At 37.5% G+C, this 18,414-nt stretch overlaps 1 protein-coding gene across 16 annotated transcripts in view; it reads right to left on the reverse strand.

Moving 5' to 3' along the window:
* Positions 1 to 18,414, reverse strand: part of THOC2 (THO complex 2) — a 116,211-nt gene that overhangs the window by 60,461 nt on the left and 37,336 nt on the right. For all 16 annotated transcript variants that reach the window (XR_004282853.1, XR_004282854.1, XM_032331871.1 and 13 more), the window contains exons 8-9: positions 10,497 to 10,663; positions 70 to 162 (exon numbers count right to left, since the gene is read on the reverse strand). Coding sequence is in view for 14 of the 16 variants with exons in the window: in XM_032331871.1 (XP_032187762.1) it covers positions 70 to 162; positions 10,497 to 10,663 (260 nt within the window). In the remaining 2 variants the exon portion in view is untranslated. The remainder of the gene's footprint in view (positions 1 to 69; positions 163 to 10,496; positions 10,664 to 18,414) is intronic.

Below are 18,414 nucleotides of genomic sequence, written 5' to 3' on the forward strand. Positions count from 1 at the left end.
GCTATTTGGCTGCCTCTTCCTACCCCTGGGATGGACAACCAAATATTCTTAGCGGCCCACTTGACTTACATGTACATAAAGATCATCTAAATCAATAAGATTAAACTGTAGAAGTACTGCAGCAACTCTGTATAAAGAAGAAGGAGTCTCTCCATTTGGTTCCTTGAAAAACAAAAAATAAGTTTCTATTTAGTGCATAAAGTAAAACTAAAATCATAGACTTTACCTACCAATAATCAAGAACAATTTCATCAAATAACTAGATCAACAATAAGCTTCTTTGCTCTTTCTGTTCATACATGACATCTGAACTAAGGACAAAGATAATTAGGTCAACATCCCTTTTGACACTGGAACATTTTCTGATGAACACAAAGTACAAAAATGTACACATTTTACAGTGCATGCTAATACTTTTACAGTGCGTGTTAATATTTCAATAAAATCTGAAAATCAAAGAGAGTAAGTGAGATTTTATACTGCATAATACTTAGTTTTGGCTTTTATTTGTATATATATTTTCTTAACTTGCTTTTTCAAGTAGTTCTCAGTGTAGATGCAAACAACAATGACAAATTTGGAAGTGCTGAACTATCTGTGTCTACTTTATAGTTTTCTCCTTATTCTTTTACTTCTTAGATTTTGTACTAAATATATCTGCTTATCAACTGATTTCCCCCTTCAAAACAGGAGTCTATATATATTACATATGGATAAATCAACATCTTAAAATACAGAATGGCCAATTCCAGTGGACCCTTCACAGAAACAGAAGGATCTTTGAATGCTATCAAGAAGACTTCCCCTAATGGAAGACTAAAATCACGACAACTGGCAATTACTAAATGGCCAAATGCAAATAAAAAGCTAACAGTGGCAATATGTTATGTTCTGCTTTAACTCAACACTGAAACAAGATCTTTGTAAGGTTCCCCACAATTGTGATAGGTGTTATAGCTGTAACACACAAAGCTAACCAAACTAATGGATATCCTATAAAGAAGGCATTGTTAACTGTATTTTTTAAGATAAGTAAGTCTTCCACTTCACAATAGTTTAAACAGCTATTCAGTATCAAAACATTTTTCCCATAAAAACAAATGGTAGTCAGGGTCTCAGAGCAAACCCACAAAAGCTTACTATCTGACTCAAATCCACCAGGCACACTCTTATTATTCCCATTATCTCCATTTCAATAGGTTTACCACAAGAAGCCCCTGACTCCCAGGCCAATCAACTCCCATACTCTTCACATTGCCCTGCACGATCCCTGTTCTGTCCTAACACACCTTTCTGCGCTCTTGAAAAAGTTCCATGGAGGGGCCCCTGGGTGGCTCAGCGGGTTAAAGCCTCTGCCTTCAGCCCAGGTCATGATCCCAGGGTCCTGGGATCGAGGCCCGCATCGGGCTCTCTGCTCAATGCAGAGCCTGCTTCTCTCTCTCTGCCTGCCTCTCTGCCTACTTGTGTTCTCTGTCAAATAAACAAATAAAATCTTTTTTTAAAAAAAAAGTTCCATGGAATCCTCTGGAATTCATAAACCATCCTCAGCAAAACCCTTTATATATCCTGAACTTCTCCTCTAACTGTTCCCTTCATTTTCCTGCTCAAACAGAGGACTCCCTAGGAACACCACTCACTGTAACCCAGTCAAGTGGTGGCTCTTTTCCCCACAACCCTCACACTACTAGGCCTGAAGGTGGAGTATGAGTCATCTTTGCTTTTTATAGTTGTTTTCAGACTATTGTCCCACCACCCACCCCTAATGCCCACCCAGCTTTTAATTTCCAATCGCTCCCTATCCCTCAGTATTGCTAGGATCTAGTTTCATTCCATTGTAGTCAAGGAAGATATTTTGTAGGATTTCAATGTTTTAAATTTTTTGAAATGTTTTGTGGTCTAAGAGTCTATCCTGGAGAATATCCCATTGCACACTTGAGGAGAATATGTAATGTGTTGCTAGCTACTGTTCTATTTATGTCTGTTAAGTCTAATTGGTTTATAGGATGTTCAAGACCTCTATTTCCTTTTGTCTAGTTGTTCTAACCATTAATGAGAGTGGGGTATGGAAATGTCCAAAAATTATTGCAGAACTATTTCCCCATGCAATCCTATTAGTATATGCTTCATATAGTTTGAGGCTGTGTTTGGTGCACATGTGTTTATAAACGTCTTATCTTCATGGGTTGACACTTTTTATCAAAATATAATGTCCTTTTCTGTCTGTTGTAAAAATTTTTTCTTAAAGTCTATTTTGTCTGATTTTAGAAGAGCCAACCTAGCTCTCTCATGGATACTATTTGCATAGGATTTTCCACTTTGAACATATTTCTATCTTTGGATATAAAAGTAAGTTTCTTATAGGTAACACAGAGTTGAATCATGTTTTATATATTCTGCCAGACCACCTTTTGATTACAAATTTTAATTCATTTACATTTAAAGTAATACCTGACAAGGAAGGACTTCTGACACTTTTTTGTTTTCTATAGGTCTTATATTTTTTTTTGTTCCTCATTTCTTCCATTACTGCGCCTTCTTTTGTGTTTGTATGTTTTTTTTCCTGCAGTGTAGCCTTTTTGTTCCCTTCTTTCCTTTTGTTTTTTAGTTATTTTCCTAGTGGTTACCCTGGGTATTGCAAGTGATTTTTTTTTTTAAAGATTTTCTTTCTTTCTTTGTCAGAGAGAGCAAGGGCACAAGCAGGCAGAATGGCAGGCAGAGGCAGAGAGAGAAGCAGGCTCCCCGCCAAGCAAGGAGCCTGATGCAGGACTCGATCCCAGGACCCTAAGAATCATGTCCCAAGCCAAAGGCAGTGGCTCAACCAACTGAGCCATCCAGGCGTCCCACAAGTGGTATTTTAAACATCATAATCTAGTTTGAACTAATACCAATTTAGCTACAATAGTATACAAAAACTCTGGACCTATACACCTCAATCCCTCCCCTTTTATCTTACATTGTTTACCAATTAGATTTATAATTAGTTTTATTAGTCTTTTAAATCATGTAAGTGAAGAGGAGGAGGTACAAACCAAAAAAATATACAGTATTATTGGGTTTTATATTTACCTATATAGTTACCTTTACCAGTGTTCTTTATTTTTTCATATGGCTTCAAGTTATTATCTAGTGTCCTTTTATTTCAGCCTGAAAGACTTTCTTTAGCATTTCTTGTAAGGTAAGTCTACCAGCAATGAACTCCCCCAACTTTTGTTTATCTTGAAATGTCATGAACTCCCATTTTTGAGCGATAGTTTTACTGGATACAGATTCTTTACTGACAGTTTTATTCCTTCAGCAGTTTATATATGCCATCCCACTGCCTTCTGAAGAGAAATCACCTGTTAATCTTATTGAGGCTCGTTTATATGCAATAGGTGACATCTGTTTTGCTGCTTTCAAAATTTTCCTTGTCTTTGGTTTTCAACAATCTGAGTATAATATTCTTGGCGTGACTCTCTTTGAGCTTATCCACTGTTTATGGAGCTTCTTAGATGTATAGATTCATACCTTTCGTCAAATTTGGGAAGTTTTCAACCTTCTTTTTTTTCGAACATACTTCTGTCCCTTTCTCTCTCCTCTGCTTCTAGGAGTCTAATGTACATACTGGTATTGGACAGTGTCCTATAGTCTCTCAGACTTTGTCATTTTTCTTCGTTTCTCTTTCTGCTCCTCATACTGGATAACCTCAACTGGCTCATCATATTGGCTGATTGTTTCTTCAGCCTTCTCAAATCTGTTGGTGTAACCCTCTAGAGAATTTTTCATTTCAGTTATCATACTTTTTGACTCCAGAATGTTTGGTTCCTTTTTTTTTATAACTTCTATTCTTTTTTCGATATTCTGCCTAGTCTCCTTTAGCTCTTTGCCCATGGTCTCATACAGATCATAAACATATTTAGAACTGGTGATTTAAATTATCTACTAAGTCCATCACCTGGACTTACTCAGGGATAGTTTCTATTTTTTTGTGAATGAGTCATACTTTGTTTCATTGCATACCTCACTACCACTTGTTGAGAAAACTAGGTATTTTGAATATTATGTGGCACTCTGAAAATCAAATTCTGCCCCATTTGGGGGGTTTGTTGATGCTCACTGTGGGTTATTATTGTTTGCTTGTTTAGTGACATTTTGTAAAGTCTGTATTATTGTCATGTTAGCCACTGAAATCTGTGTTCTGTCACCATAGTGGTTAGCTAATGTTTTGAGTTTTCTTAAGGCCTGAAGCCAAAAAAAAAAAAAAGAAGAAGAAAGGGAAAAAAAAAACAACAACACTCTCCCAGTGTTTGCATACTAGGCATGCCTCAACACTTGGCCAGGTCATTCACAATTCCATCTTAGTCTTTATTTCCTGCTTGTGCAGAGCCTGAAGGCCAGCCAGAGGAAAAAGCCTAAGATCTTCTCAGTCCTTTCCTAAGTATTCAGTTCTGGGCATAAGCAGGCCTTTTGTTCCAATTCCCTGGTACATATTATTCCCCTGTATTAACTCCTCATCCATCTTCTTTCTTCCCAGGCTTTCAGTCTTTCTATTGCTCGTCTAACCATTATCTCTTGCTCTAGGCTGCTAAAGCCAGTAGTTGTGCCTTTAAATCCTTTTGGCAAATGCCACCCCAGATCTGGAGATGCTCCTAGTAAGGCAAATCAAAAACAGGCCCTTGCGCAAGTCCTTAAGGGAACAGCCAGAAAAGGTTGCAACCCACAATTCTTTATGTCCTCTGGCATTAGCAATCTACACTAGGAGTGCAGGCTTCTATCTTCATAGCCATCATCGATCTGGGCATAAGGGATAGTAGGCAGGCAATTTATAACATCACAGTGCTCTCTTGCCCAAAGCAGCAGCTTCTTTCTTCACCCAGCCTTTCCTTGACTGTTTTAAGTTTTTTACTAAATTCCACAGTTCTGTAAAAGTTGATTGACAGTTTTTTGCCAGTTCATTAGTTGCTTTTATGGAGGGACAGCACTCTGGAGTTCCCTACTCTGCCATTTTCAGTCATGTCCTACTGTTGCCATTTATGGACTCCTGGGTCACTGCCCATCATTTAGTAATGATCTTATAGCTTCTGATTCACTGTCACTCTGTCCAACTCTATTGCTTTCTTAATTTTTGGAGATTTTAATATATACATAGGTGATATTTCCATCATGCTGGCCTCTTGGCTCCTGGAACTCATCTCTTCCAAAGATCTTCTCCTCTACCCCATCTCAGCCATTCACTCCATTTCCTAAACTTTAATATTACCAATACCTACAACCCCTCCAAAATGTTCATTTCATGTATCTACCCTCACAGAGAACCTTAATCCTGCTAGACAGTCATACTCTTTCTCTCATTCATTCTCCTACTCATCTACATAACTATTTCCTACCTTCTTTCCTAACCTCTCCTAACCTCCAATACCTCCTCTCTCAGCTGATGACCTTATTTTCTATTTCAGCAAGGAAACTGGAGCAATCAACAAAATTTCTACAAACTCTCACCCTCACATCCATCTACCTACCAACAGCTGTACCTACATTTGCTGAACCTTTTCAATTATTATTCTAGATGAACTCTCTATACTCCCATTTAAAGTCATTCCATCCACTTAAGCCATAAACTCCATCCTCTCTGTCCAAGAACATTACTCCTATAACTCTCTCCTCTCTCTCATACATCACCAGTTTTGTGCCTTTCTACTCAATCATTCCCATGAACATATTAATGTGTTCTCTCTTCCATCTTGAAAAAATCATCTCTCTTGAGCTCACTTCCCCTGGCAGCTACCTTTGTGTCTCTTTGTAACAACTGCTTTAGAGTCGTCTACCCTATCTCCAGTTTACTCTCCCCATTCTCTTAACACCACCCCAACTTTAAAAAATGGCTAGTTTTACCCTCCCTGATGATAAATCCAATGACCAAATATTAGTCCTCATCTTAAATGACCTATCAGAGGCATTTAACGAAGCTCATCATTCCTTCTTCCATTTAGCTTCCAAGATGCTACATCTTCTTTATTGTCCTCTTACCTTATGCATTACTTCTATATCTCCTTTGCTGATTCCTCCTCTTCTCCAGGCCTTTAACATTGGAATGCCAAGGCTCAGCCCCTGGTTCTCTTCTCTTGTCTCTCCAGACCCAACTCTTGGTGATTTCATTTAGTATCACAACTTTAAATATCATCTACATGCTTCTGATATCTACATTTCTATTTCTAACCCAGTCCTTTCTCCTGAATATCAGATCTATACATCCAGTTATTTACTCAACATCTCACTTGGATATCTAAGACATCTCAAACTTAAAATATGCAAAACTGGAATTCCTGACTCCTACCCACAGTACACCAAACCCATTCCACTTGAAATTTACTCTATCTCATTTGATAATAACACCATCCTTTTAGCTGCTCAGTACAAAAAAAAAGTTAGAAATAGCCCCAACTCTACTCTCTCACATTCTGTATCTAATCAATCAACAAATACAATTGGCTCCACCTTCAAAATATATTCAGAAGCTCATCAACTTCTACTGCTACCTTAACCATATTGATTCTTTGATAACCTAAGTCAAAATACACATATACACAATGCCTTCCATCTCTCTTTTCTCTCTCTCTCATACACACATACTGCTCATGTCACCATTTGAGGCAGCTACTAAAGTCTGATCAAAAAACATTGGTCTCCTTGTTGTTTTCCAACACATCAGGCATGCTCACACCTTAAGGTCTTTGCGTTGGCTGTTCTCTTTGCCTAGGGCCTCTTCCCCAGATATCTGCAGAGTTTAAACCTCACATCTTCATTTCATTGCTTAAATTTATCTTTTCATTGAGGTATACTCTCACTATTCCATGTAAAATTGCAACCTATTTCTCTAGCACTCCCATTCTTCCTTACCCTGCTCTACATTTTTTTTGCCCCATCTCACTGATCACCTTCTAATATACTATATAATTTACCTCAAATATAGGCAAAGAATTTCTATTTGTTTACAGATGTAGCCCCAGCATCCAGAACATTACCTGGCACATAAGAAGTACTTGATCAATACTTTTTTTCTTCAAATATTTTTTTAAGTAATCTCTATAGCCAAAGCAGGGCTCAAACTCACAACCTGAGATCAAGAGTTTCATGCTCCACCAACTCAGCCAGCCAGGTGCCCCACTGATCAGTATTTTTTTTTCCCCAAAAGCAGGCTCCATGCCCGGCATGGCACACAGTGCAGGGCTTGAACTCATGACCCTGAGATCAAAATCTGAGCTGAGATCAAGAGTTGGATGCTTAACTGACTGATCCACCCAGGTGCCCCTGATTAATATATCTTAAGTGAGTGAATTTAAGTTATAATAATGCCTAGCCACAATACCACTATTACTACTATAGTCATGTTCTGAATCCAGAAATCAAGGGGCTATGATATGGGTAAGAGTCATCATCTCCTTTCTCTTTCCTGTGGCAAGACAACTCTAGCCTTTTGGTATCCTGACACATTCTAGTACTCCTTTCTTTCTGTCCTTTGTCCTAATCCTCATGCTGTCCCTAAGCCCTCTATCATAGCCAGCCCTGTTAGGGAAATCAAGCAGATGTGCCTGACAAATTTTCCAAAGTCTGCTTTCAAACTGCTTACATCCCCTGCCACTCTTCCAAGTCAAAACATCCAGTATAGCCAATCCCGGGTTGAAAATAGGATAAAATCACTCTCACTGACTTCATGGCATAAATAATCAGCTTTGCCTAGAAATCCTAGCATTAAGGGGAAAAAAAGAAGCCTGTTTATCCAAATAATTCCCAACCAGTGAAAATCTGAGTTGTGGACAAGAGGAATGAACATTTTCAGAAAGTGATGAAAAGAGGGGAGGGTGGAGTAAGGCAAGGGACCAATACAAAAGGGTGACAACATATGCCCAGGAGCCAATTCCCAGGCTTAGGTGCCCTAAGCAGTTCTTCATTTTCATGGTTGTCCTCACTTTACCTCTCAGACCACAAATTACTGAAAATCTCTGACATTACTTCCTCTACCCTCAGTGGTCCTTAAGACTACAGATTTTTATAAGATAGTTCAGGCAACAGAAACAAAGGAATGGTGTTACATAGAGCAATATGAGGGTTACTCTTTCCGATAATAGGTTATTTCTAAATCAAATGTTTCTTGGCTGGGTATTTCTTATATAAGAAAAGGGCTAATCTATTGAAAAAAAGGATTATTCCAACACTGTCAAATCCCCAGGGATATTTTAATTTAGCTCAAAAGTGTTACCATTATGAGGAATATTTTCATATAAAAATTTTTAAATTCTGAAACTTTCAACTAATAAAGCTTGTTGTTATACAGTAGGTCACCATTATTCACTGTAATATGCTCTGAAACCTACAGTCTCCAAAGCCATATCCTATATTCTAATTAATTAAGCCCAAGTTAAATTTCAGCTACCTTGTCACTTTAGCAGTTGGCTTCATGTTCTCAAACCCAAAGCAATCATGGTACCTCCTAAGATATGATAAATATTTCAACTTCTCTTTCCTTGTACTAAGAGTAGACTCCCTGACTATTGGTAGGAACAGGGAAAGCTGCCATGACTAATGTTTGAACAAAGAATAAGTACTCTTGCCTGAAAACCCTGCCATATGTCTTGTTTGGTATCAAAATGCTACATGAAGTTCTGATCTGATTTCTCTTCTGGAAAGTCCCAGAAAATGGAAAATAAAAAATAAGCAGAGGCAATAGGTGGTATTACTTGAGAATCCTAAAAGAAATTGTCTTAATATCCTGAATTTGAACTCCGAGGACAGGAAAAGACCTTCTTTACCAGAGTATACTCAGTGCCTAGCAAAACAACAGCATATCATAAACATCCCATAAATGAGTATTTCTTTTTTTTTTAAAGATTTTATTTATTTGACAGAGAGAGACACAGCGAGAGAGAGAACACAGCAGGGGGAGTGGGAGAAGGAGAAGCAGGCCTCCCGCTGAGCAGGGAGCCCAATGTGGGGCTCAATCCCAGAACCCTGGGATCATAACTCCAGCTGAAGGCAGACACCCAATGACTGAGCCACCCAGGCGCCCCCATAAATGATTATTTCTTGACTAAGTATCCCAGACAGGTAGACAAATCAGGAATGCTCTACCAAAAGGACAACAGAGGCCTTCTTACATTAAAATCCTCCATGATATCATGAAAGTTATCTTCCTAAAAATGCAGATCACTCATTTACAATTAGTGAGCATTTACTATAGGCTAAATTAATTCAGAAAAATTGGTAAATATAGACCCCGCCCTAACTGGCTCACAATCTGGCAAAGGACACAGATATAGTTTATGCTACTATAACCTGGTAAGTACTATAAGTCTGTGTCAAGTTTTATAAGAACAGAGATTAAGTGCCAGAAGTCTGTGTCAAGTTTTCTGAGGATAGAGATTAAGAAATAACTAATTCCACATGGGTAAAGTGCCAGCAAGACTTTACAGAGCAAGTAGAACTTAATCTTAAAGAATTAATAGGAGTCCTTGAGATGAAGAAAAGACAAGTGAAAGGGTTGAGTAAGAAAAGTTTTCTAGTTATAAGGAACTGCATATATATACCAGTGTCTATACCTAACTTTAGGAAATGGCTAGTAATTTAATATGACTAGAATATTAAATCTGAGGGGGAAAAAACCAGTAAAGATGAGGCTGGAAATAAAGAATGGGGATAGACTGTGAAGAGCCTTTTCTGCCACATTTAGAAGTTTGAATTTTATCCTGCAAAGGTTTTTAGAGCAGTGTGTCAATTGGATCTCTTTTAGAATATAAGAGAAGTAATAATATGAAAGACAGACTGAAAGAGAAATAATCAGAAGCACAGACTTGCTAGATAACTACTATAGTGATTTAAGTGAAAAATAATGTAAAAAACATCTCAAGAGTTTATCCACGTCCTTAAAAAAATTCCCATAGTCATTGCCTGTATAATAAAATTCTAATTCAACACGGTATTTAAGGCCCTTGACAATCCAAAGTGTGCCCACCTTTCCAAATTCACTTCCTGTTCTTTCTTTTCCTTCTGTCTTACAATCCAGCCACACCAGACTATGTACCATTTCTTCAATCGGTTAAATACATTCATAGTGCCATGTCTTCACTCATGTTATTTGTTATTGCTAAACAGACAATTCTCAACAAGCTCCTACTCATCCTTCAAGGACTAAAAAGAGTTATATCTATAAAGTTTTCCCTGATTCCATCTCTCCCAAAGCAAAAACTTATTATGCCTTGCTCTAGGCTTTCACATCATATCATTCATACTACTAATACAGTTCTTATCATACAGCATTGTTAGCTATCCATTTATCTACCTGCTTTGCTAGAATGGATGAGCTGAAACAAATCATTTACAAATAAAATTCAAATTAAGTTATACATACAAAACCATGTGATTTATCAATGTCTGTATATATATATATATACATATATATATGTATACACATACACACACACACACACACACACACACACACACACACACATTTTTTTTTTTACCTGGTAAAACTTGAATTTGAACCCAAGAATATGACACAGTGTTTGCGGTTCACACATACTCATGTAAGATTCTAATAAAGATATAAAGAAGTCATCATGTTCTGGCCTGCATTCAAACACTTCTAAAATGACATCCAAAACTCTATTGGGATCCAGATTAAAGCATCCTGCAACAGATGAGATATACATAAATTCAAAAATGATTATATATCATTTTTTAATTAAATCATTAATTTTCAGGGACAACTTATATAACAAGATAGAAATATTTTTAAAAACAACTTCTTTTACAAGTTTGCTTTCCCTGCATCAGAGGATAACCTTTATAATTTTCAAGATGATCAAGTCCACTCCCGACATTTTACAGATGAGAAATATGACTTCCCCAGGATTACAAAGTGGGTTAATAACAAAACTGGGGCTGGAGCCCAGGACCTGCAACACACAATCAAGTAAACTTTCTTCTATGCCACACTGTCTCAGGTCTTGACTACTCAGGCTAATTAAAGAGATCCACATTTTTAATTCTCAGGAAAATATGACAATCAAACAATCCATTTATAAGTTAGGCAACTAAAGGGTTTTCTTTAATGTTTTAAGAAGCATTTGGAATGTCAGTAAACAGTTAAAAGTTCAGGTTCATAAATTCAGAACATCATTTTTAGAATCATTTCATAGTTTTTCTTATATATACAACAAAACTATAAAATATAACTGCACCACTGATTTCTATCTATGGTTTTTGGCAGCATTCTAAAGAGAAAACAAGTATACTACTGATACTGAAGAGATGAAAGAACACCAAGGAGCTGGGGACATAACCAAAGAATGTAGATAATACAAGCAAAGAGAGGAGGAAAACAATCCAGGCAGAGCCAGAAAAGAAAACAAAAACAGCACTGAATAGGTCCTGATGGCTACTTACCCTTGCTAATCTCTTGGAGTAAGCTCAAAAGGGCCAATGGAACACAAGCATGGGGAGCGGCAGGCAGAGGGAGAAGCAGGCTCCCCATTGAGCAAGGAGCCTGACCGTGGGACTTGGTCCCAGGACCCTGGGATCATGACCCGAGCCAAAGGCAGACACTTAACCAAATGAACCACTCAGGTGTCCCAGCCACCCTATTCTTAATACATTATTAATTCCATTTGCATCCAGCTTCACCATAATTTTATTATAGTGCAGTCCTATCATATGTGCATTTAATTTATGAGAATGCAACCATTTGCACACAACAAAAAAAGGCGAAATAAATTTAAATACAGAAGTTCCACCCACCATTCCTCTCAATAAAATGTATGCTTATAACCCTGAGCACAAAATATCAAGCCACTGTCCCCTCAGTTTTTATCAACTCCCATATGCCTTGCACATCAACCTGAATGGAACTCTATTTTAAATTACATATTTTTCATTAAACATAGCACCTCCATGCAAGCTAACCACCTCATTGGGGCAAACAAATATTCATTTCTTCTAATGCTGGAGGAAGAAAAAACAACTGTGTCAAACTTTAAAATGTTAGTTCTGAACACTGTATTTATAGATGACCTAAAGAGATTTTTGAAAGAAATTTCTTACATAACCTATTATAAGAGATTTCAAGAGTTACTTCTATTAACTCTACACTTAGTTACACTAAATGCTATAAACTAGTACCTGATTCATAGTATCCTAACAATCACTTGGAAAACCAAACTCTCCAAATGTAAGGAGTATTTCTTGCCTCTTTTTCTGAAATCCAAAGTTAAGAATACATTTTCTATTTCTCATACTAAAGGGAAAAAAGACTAACACAGTAATGATGTCTTACTGAAAAGAGTTCCAAATTTTTACATATTCTCCAAAGAAATATTTACCTAAAGTTCTGAGAAGAAAACTTCTAAATATCTTCATCACTATACCCCCCAAAAGTATGGCCTATGAATAAAGAAGTGACTCCAAAATAGCAAATGGATTTTTTTAAAGATTTATTTATGAGAGAGAGAGAGAGAAAGCATGGAGGGGGAGGGTCAGAGGGAGAAGCAAACTCCCTGCTGAGCAGGGAGCCCAATCCCGGGACTCCAGAATCAAGACCTTAGCCAAAGGTAGTCAGTCGCTTAACCAACTGAGCCACCCAGGCACCCCCTGCAAATGGAATTTTTAAAGGGTGTTGGTGGAAATATAAAATGTCAAATGGCACTACTTTGTAAAACTGGCAATTTCCTTAAAAATTCAACTTATATCTCTGTTTATATGACCCAGCCATTTCATTCTTAAGTATTTTTTTTCATTCCTAAGTATTTACCCAAGAGAAATGTCTATGTTCATACAAAGACTTGTACAAATGTCTTTATTAAACAACTTTCTTTATAATAGTACACACTCAAATGTCTACCAGCATGTAAATGGATAAACTGTATTACACTGTAACTGTAGTATATACAGTAGACTATTACTCAGAAATAACAAGGAAAGAACTAATAATAGAAGCAAAAACATGGATGAATCACAAAATAATTATGCTGAATGAAAAAAGCCAGACCAAAAAAGAATACTCATTATATGATTCCATTTATAAAAGAATTCTAAAAAATGGAAACTAATCTATAGTGACAGAAAATAGACCAGTGGTTGCCTTCACAGAGTGAAGGAAGATGAAACGCAAAGGGGCAAGAAGAAATTTAGGGCAAGGGGACAATGGTAAATGTGCATTATCTAGACTGTGATGATGTTTTCACAGATGCATACATAACTCAAACTGTACACTTGAAATATACAGTTTATTTATGTCAAGCATGCCTCAACAAAACTGAAAAAAATACCTCCAAATTCTCCAGCTTTGTAACTGCTCTCCTAATTTACTAAATACAAAAATCCAATCACCAAATAAAAATACTCTATCAGAGATGACAAAAGATCCATTAAATATAATTTTGAAAAAATTGCTGGTTTGTAATTACCCATCAAGCTACAACTAGAACAACATGTTACATGGGAATGCTGTGCTTCATTCACATTGTTTTAAAGTTTCTTTTCTTTTCAAGATTTTATTATTTATGAGAGAGTATGTGTGAAAGAGAAAGAGCACGAGCAGGGTGAGGGGTAGAGCAGGGGAGCCTGATGCAGGACTTGATGCCAGGACTTCAGGATCATGACCTGAGCCAAGGGCAGATGCTTAACCAACTGAGCCACCCAGGCACCCCTAAAATTTATATTTTCAATGTGCTACAGTGCGAACCACCTTCATTATGTTTTTTTTTTTCTTAACAGTATTACTGCATCAAGGCTATTCTATCAGTGATCTGCACTGTCAACTACCAGTTTCTTTCTAGGTGCAATTTAAGGCAGTAATCTAAAAGAGAAGATATGTACTTTTTTAAACATTTTATTTATTTATTTGTCAAAGACATAGAGCACAGGCAGGCAGAGCGGCAGGCAGAGGCAGAGGGAGAAGCAGGCTCCCTGTGGAGCAAGGAACACGATGTGGGACTCGATCCCAAGATGCTGGGATCATGACCTGATCCAAAGGCAGCCGCTTAACCAACTGAGCCACCCAGGCATACTGAAGATATGTACTTTTATTTATAACAGATATCAACCTTTGCATCTTTCACAACAGAAAAACTGGCTTATGAATATTCTATTGAGTGTCTCAAGTTTAGGACAACCAACTAGAATGACCTTTGCTCCATAAGATGGAAAAAGTAACCAAACCATAGATTCAGAAAATGATTTTTAAAACCTTAAAGATCTGCTAGGTAACAGTTAAACTATTTCATACAGAATAAGACTGTAGAAACAACCAGTAAGCTTGGAATTTCTAAAATTTTTTTTTTCTAATGGCAGCTATGGCAGAACCTAAGCACTCTTGTGCTCAACCATCTTAGAAAGGCTTTCATCTAGCCCAAACATCAAAAGTCATGTGATCTTGAAAAAGATCATAAGCCAAGTTCCCTACCTCTATCACCAGCTACATTAGAGATATATACACGCATATAATGCCTTTATGTCTTCTGAGGAACAAACAGGGAACCATACTTGAAGGAAACAAGTGGAAAAATAAAAAAGTGGCTGTAATGGCCACAGATGCATTTAAATAATTTAAATTATATTTAAGTAATATAATTTATATATATTTAAATAATTGAAATTTCATTTAAATAAACATTAAATAACCACCCGATATGTGCCAGATGCTTGTGATATGAAGATTAATAAAATGCCTAAAAGAGAGTTTACACTTTTTGGATGACACGTCTTTTTAGAAATGCATTGAAAAAATGAAGTTCTCCAAAAGATAGACAAGATGACACTAGTCATTATTAAAGCAAGTGATTGCAACTAGAGGCAAAAAAAAAAAAAAAAAAAAAAAAACCTGATTAAACTGACAATGGCTGTTGGAGGAATATGATGTGCCAAACGGAGATTCCTAACAGAAACAAAAATCCCAAGGTAATATTGTAAACACGCCTGGGAGAGATGTTCAACCTGTACACTTCAGACAAGGAAACAGAATAACTTCAAACACCACGTTCCAGACAGAAAGGACATAGAAAAACCATGTTTTAGGGGCACCTGGATGGCTCAGTGGATTAAGCTTCTGCCTTCAGCTCAGGTCATGATCTCAGGGTCCTGGGATCGAGCCCCACATCGGGCCCTCTGCTCAGCAGGGAGCCTGCTTCCTCCTCTCTTTTCCTGCCTCTCTGCCTGCTTATGATCTCTGTCTGTCAAACAAATAAATAAAATCTTTTTTAAAAAAAAACATGTTTTAAACAAAAGGATATAATCTGGCATCTAGAATTACTTTAGAAACAGGCTATGCTGTAATCTGAATGCTTCTGCCCCTCCCACCAAAAATTCTTCTATGGAAATTCTAATCCCCAATGTGATATTTCAGAAGTGGGGCCTTTGAGAGGTGATTAGGTCACAAGAGCAGAGCCCTCATGAATGAGATTAATGCGCTTAAAAAAGAGCTCCCCTGCCCCTTCCACCATGTGAGGATACAACAAGAAGTCAGAAGTCTGCAACCTAGAGGAGGCCTTCACCAAGAACCCAACCATGTCGGCACCCAGATTTTGGGATTTCAAGCCTCGAGAACTGTGAGAGATACATTTCTGTCGTTTATAAGCTACCCAGTCTGTGGTAACTTATTATAGCAGTCCAAATGGACTAAAACAGGCTAATAAAAACCTATGTTAGATTACATCTAATAAATAGTATTTGCAAAGAACTGTGCATCTCAAGGAAAGAACCAGAAAACAAAGGTGCATTATAAAAGTATAATTATAAGAAAAAAAAATCTATGTTTGAGAACACCAACTGCTGTCTTCTTTTTCATAGCAGGAAAAAACTTCTTCATAACTAGTATACAGTAAAGAAACTTCAATAAAGCAAAAATGCAAAGGAGGTAGTCAACTGGCTTCCCTTTTCAAGAGAGAGCAGACAGCTGACACAAAGATAAGATGCTTCTAGGCTGGATGGCCCTTATATCCAGACTGGTCCAAAAATAAAATACTAAGTACACTCAAGGTAACTTAGTCAAAATGGTTAAATGTCCCATAATATGCCCAAGAATCATTCAGTCTGGAGTCTTCTTTTGTTTTTAATGTTTCTCAGGTTACTTGCCAAGTGACCAAAAGGACTTGTGAGACTGAAGGTACAGAGGTCCTCACCATACCTTTCCCTACCCCTAGCCAAATCTACAACCTTGGATACCAGGCAACAAATCAAGATCCTGAGGTTTGGTGAATAGGCCTCTGGTTCTGGTTGAGTAGGACAGGGTTAGAGCCTAGACCAAAAAGATCTTCGACCACTAAACCCAAAACCAGGAAGAACCATTTCCACTCCCTAAAACTCAACTCAAGTTAGCTAGCTCCGTGACTAATTCTTTTGATTTAGAGTAGAAACCAGCATAGTGTGGCCTGTGGGTCAAATCCATTCAGTTTCCGTAAATAAAAGTTATACTAGAACACACTTATTTACATACTGTCTACGGTTACTTTCAAACTACATCAGCAGAGTTGAGTAGTTGCAACAGAAACCTTACTGGCCCACAAAGCAAACAAATATTTACTACCTCACCCTTTAGAGAAAAAATTTGCTGACTCCTAATTTAAAAGAAAGAAAAGGAATGCCTATTATTTTTTTTGAAGGGCATTCAGAAGAGTAGAGTTATAGTTTAGCTCAACAATCAAAGGTGTCCATCTCTGCTATCTTTCCTTGAATTTCTAAAAGATGACTTTTGCCATTTTGATGCAGGTTCATCTTTGAGTGGAGTTTATGATTTGGCAGCTAAAGAGACTACCAATCGCTATCCATTCCCATTTAATAAGTTTTTCAAATTTACTGTCAAACTTGAGATCACAACCACCATGCAGACTCATAATGATTCTCCTTCTTTGCTGACTCATGCACAAAACAGTCCCTATCTGACAGGATATAAACCTTGTTTATTATATTTAGGATATGAACATTTTGATGTGCCAGAATCTTTTAGGGAGCAAATGACTAGCTTTTAATTAAAGATGATAAATAAGGATTTCTCCTGACCAGACCAAGTGCCCTGAAATGTTAAGTGCATTTATTTATTTATTTTCCAAAGATTCCACTCATTCACTTGACAGAGAGAGATCACAAGCAGGCAGAGAGGCAGGCAGAGAGAGAGTGTGGAGGAAGCAGGCTCCTCACAGAGCAGAGAGCCCAATGCGGGCCTCGATCCCAGGAACCCAAGATCATGACCTGAGCCGAAGGCAGAGGCCCAACCCACCGAACCACCCAGGTGCCCCTGTAAGTGCATTTAAATGCATACCTCCCAAACCAGGTATCAGTTCTGCCTATTGCTAGTAAAGGACATCAGACCTGAGATAGCTTTGTATGAGGTATTATGTCCAGACTGCTCCTATAGAGAAAACGATGGGAATAAACAAGGGGAAACTTGTCCAAAGATGCTATGAAAATAAGATGCTGTGGCAGTGAACTGCTCTGACCGGATGAGACAAGGTCTGAGTGGAGTCTGCATTGAGGGGAAATCCCATAAATTTAACACTGAGAGAGTACTCATTGGAATTGGAGTCTTAATCTCAATTTTCATGTCAGTGAAAAATTCCTTTCTCAGACAATGGGGGAGAGGACAGAAGCAAGCCAGAGAGAAACAAACACTGAGTCAGGGAGATGAGCTTACTAAAATCTTCCGTGTAAAGGGAAAGAGGCTAAGAATCACTATAAATTCTGTAAGAAAGAGAGAATTTTCATTCATTTTTTTCAACCAGTATTTATTTGGCACCTATATATCAGACACTGAAGTTAGAGGTACTAAACAAAACAAAATCCACTATTTTTGTGAAGCTTACATTCCAAAGGGGAGAGAATAAACTGCATTTCATGTTTGTGGTGGTAAGTGCTCTGAAGAAAACACAGTGAATGAAAGGGAGTGCTGAGGGGGATGGCCAGGGAAGGCTATACTGAGGTTACATGTGAGTGCTTCTGGCCTAGTGTGGTTGGGAGTTCACTTGATAGCCTATAATAGGGGTTTAGCCCAAGAGATCCAATTCTTTATATTCAAAGAATATCCAAGTATATCATGAGCTTGCAGTTGACTACCACATTGTTCTTCACAGACAGTAATGTAACCTGTTCTGTAGGAGCCACGTTCAAGATAAGAAAGTAGTGTGTACTTTCCCAGTTAGATTAAAGCATAACTTCAAGAAAATCTCTTTGAAATGTTCCTAACATAACAAAGGACTAAAAAGGTATAAACCCACAAGGACTAAAATTAGAAGAAACAAGGACAGAGAAGAAATGTCAACAAATACATAAAAGAGAAAAAAAAACAAGTGCAGAGTTTACATAGCATAAATTTTTTTTAAAAGATTTATTTATTTGAGAGAAAGAGAGAGAAAGAGCAGTGGGGAGGGCCATGGGGCAGGGGCGGGGAGGGAG

Source organism: Mustela erminea, chromosome X (genome assembly GCF_009829155.1).
Source record: "Mustela erminea isolate mMusErm1 chromosome X, mMusErm1.Pri, whole genome shotgun sequence".
Lineage (NCBI taxonomy): Eukaryota > Metazoa > Chordata > Mammalia > Carnivora > Mustelidae > Mustela > Mustela erminea.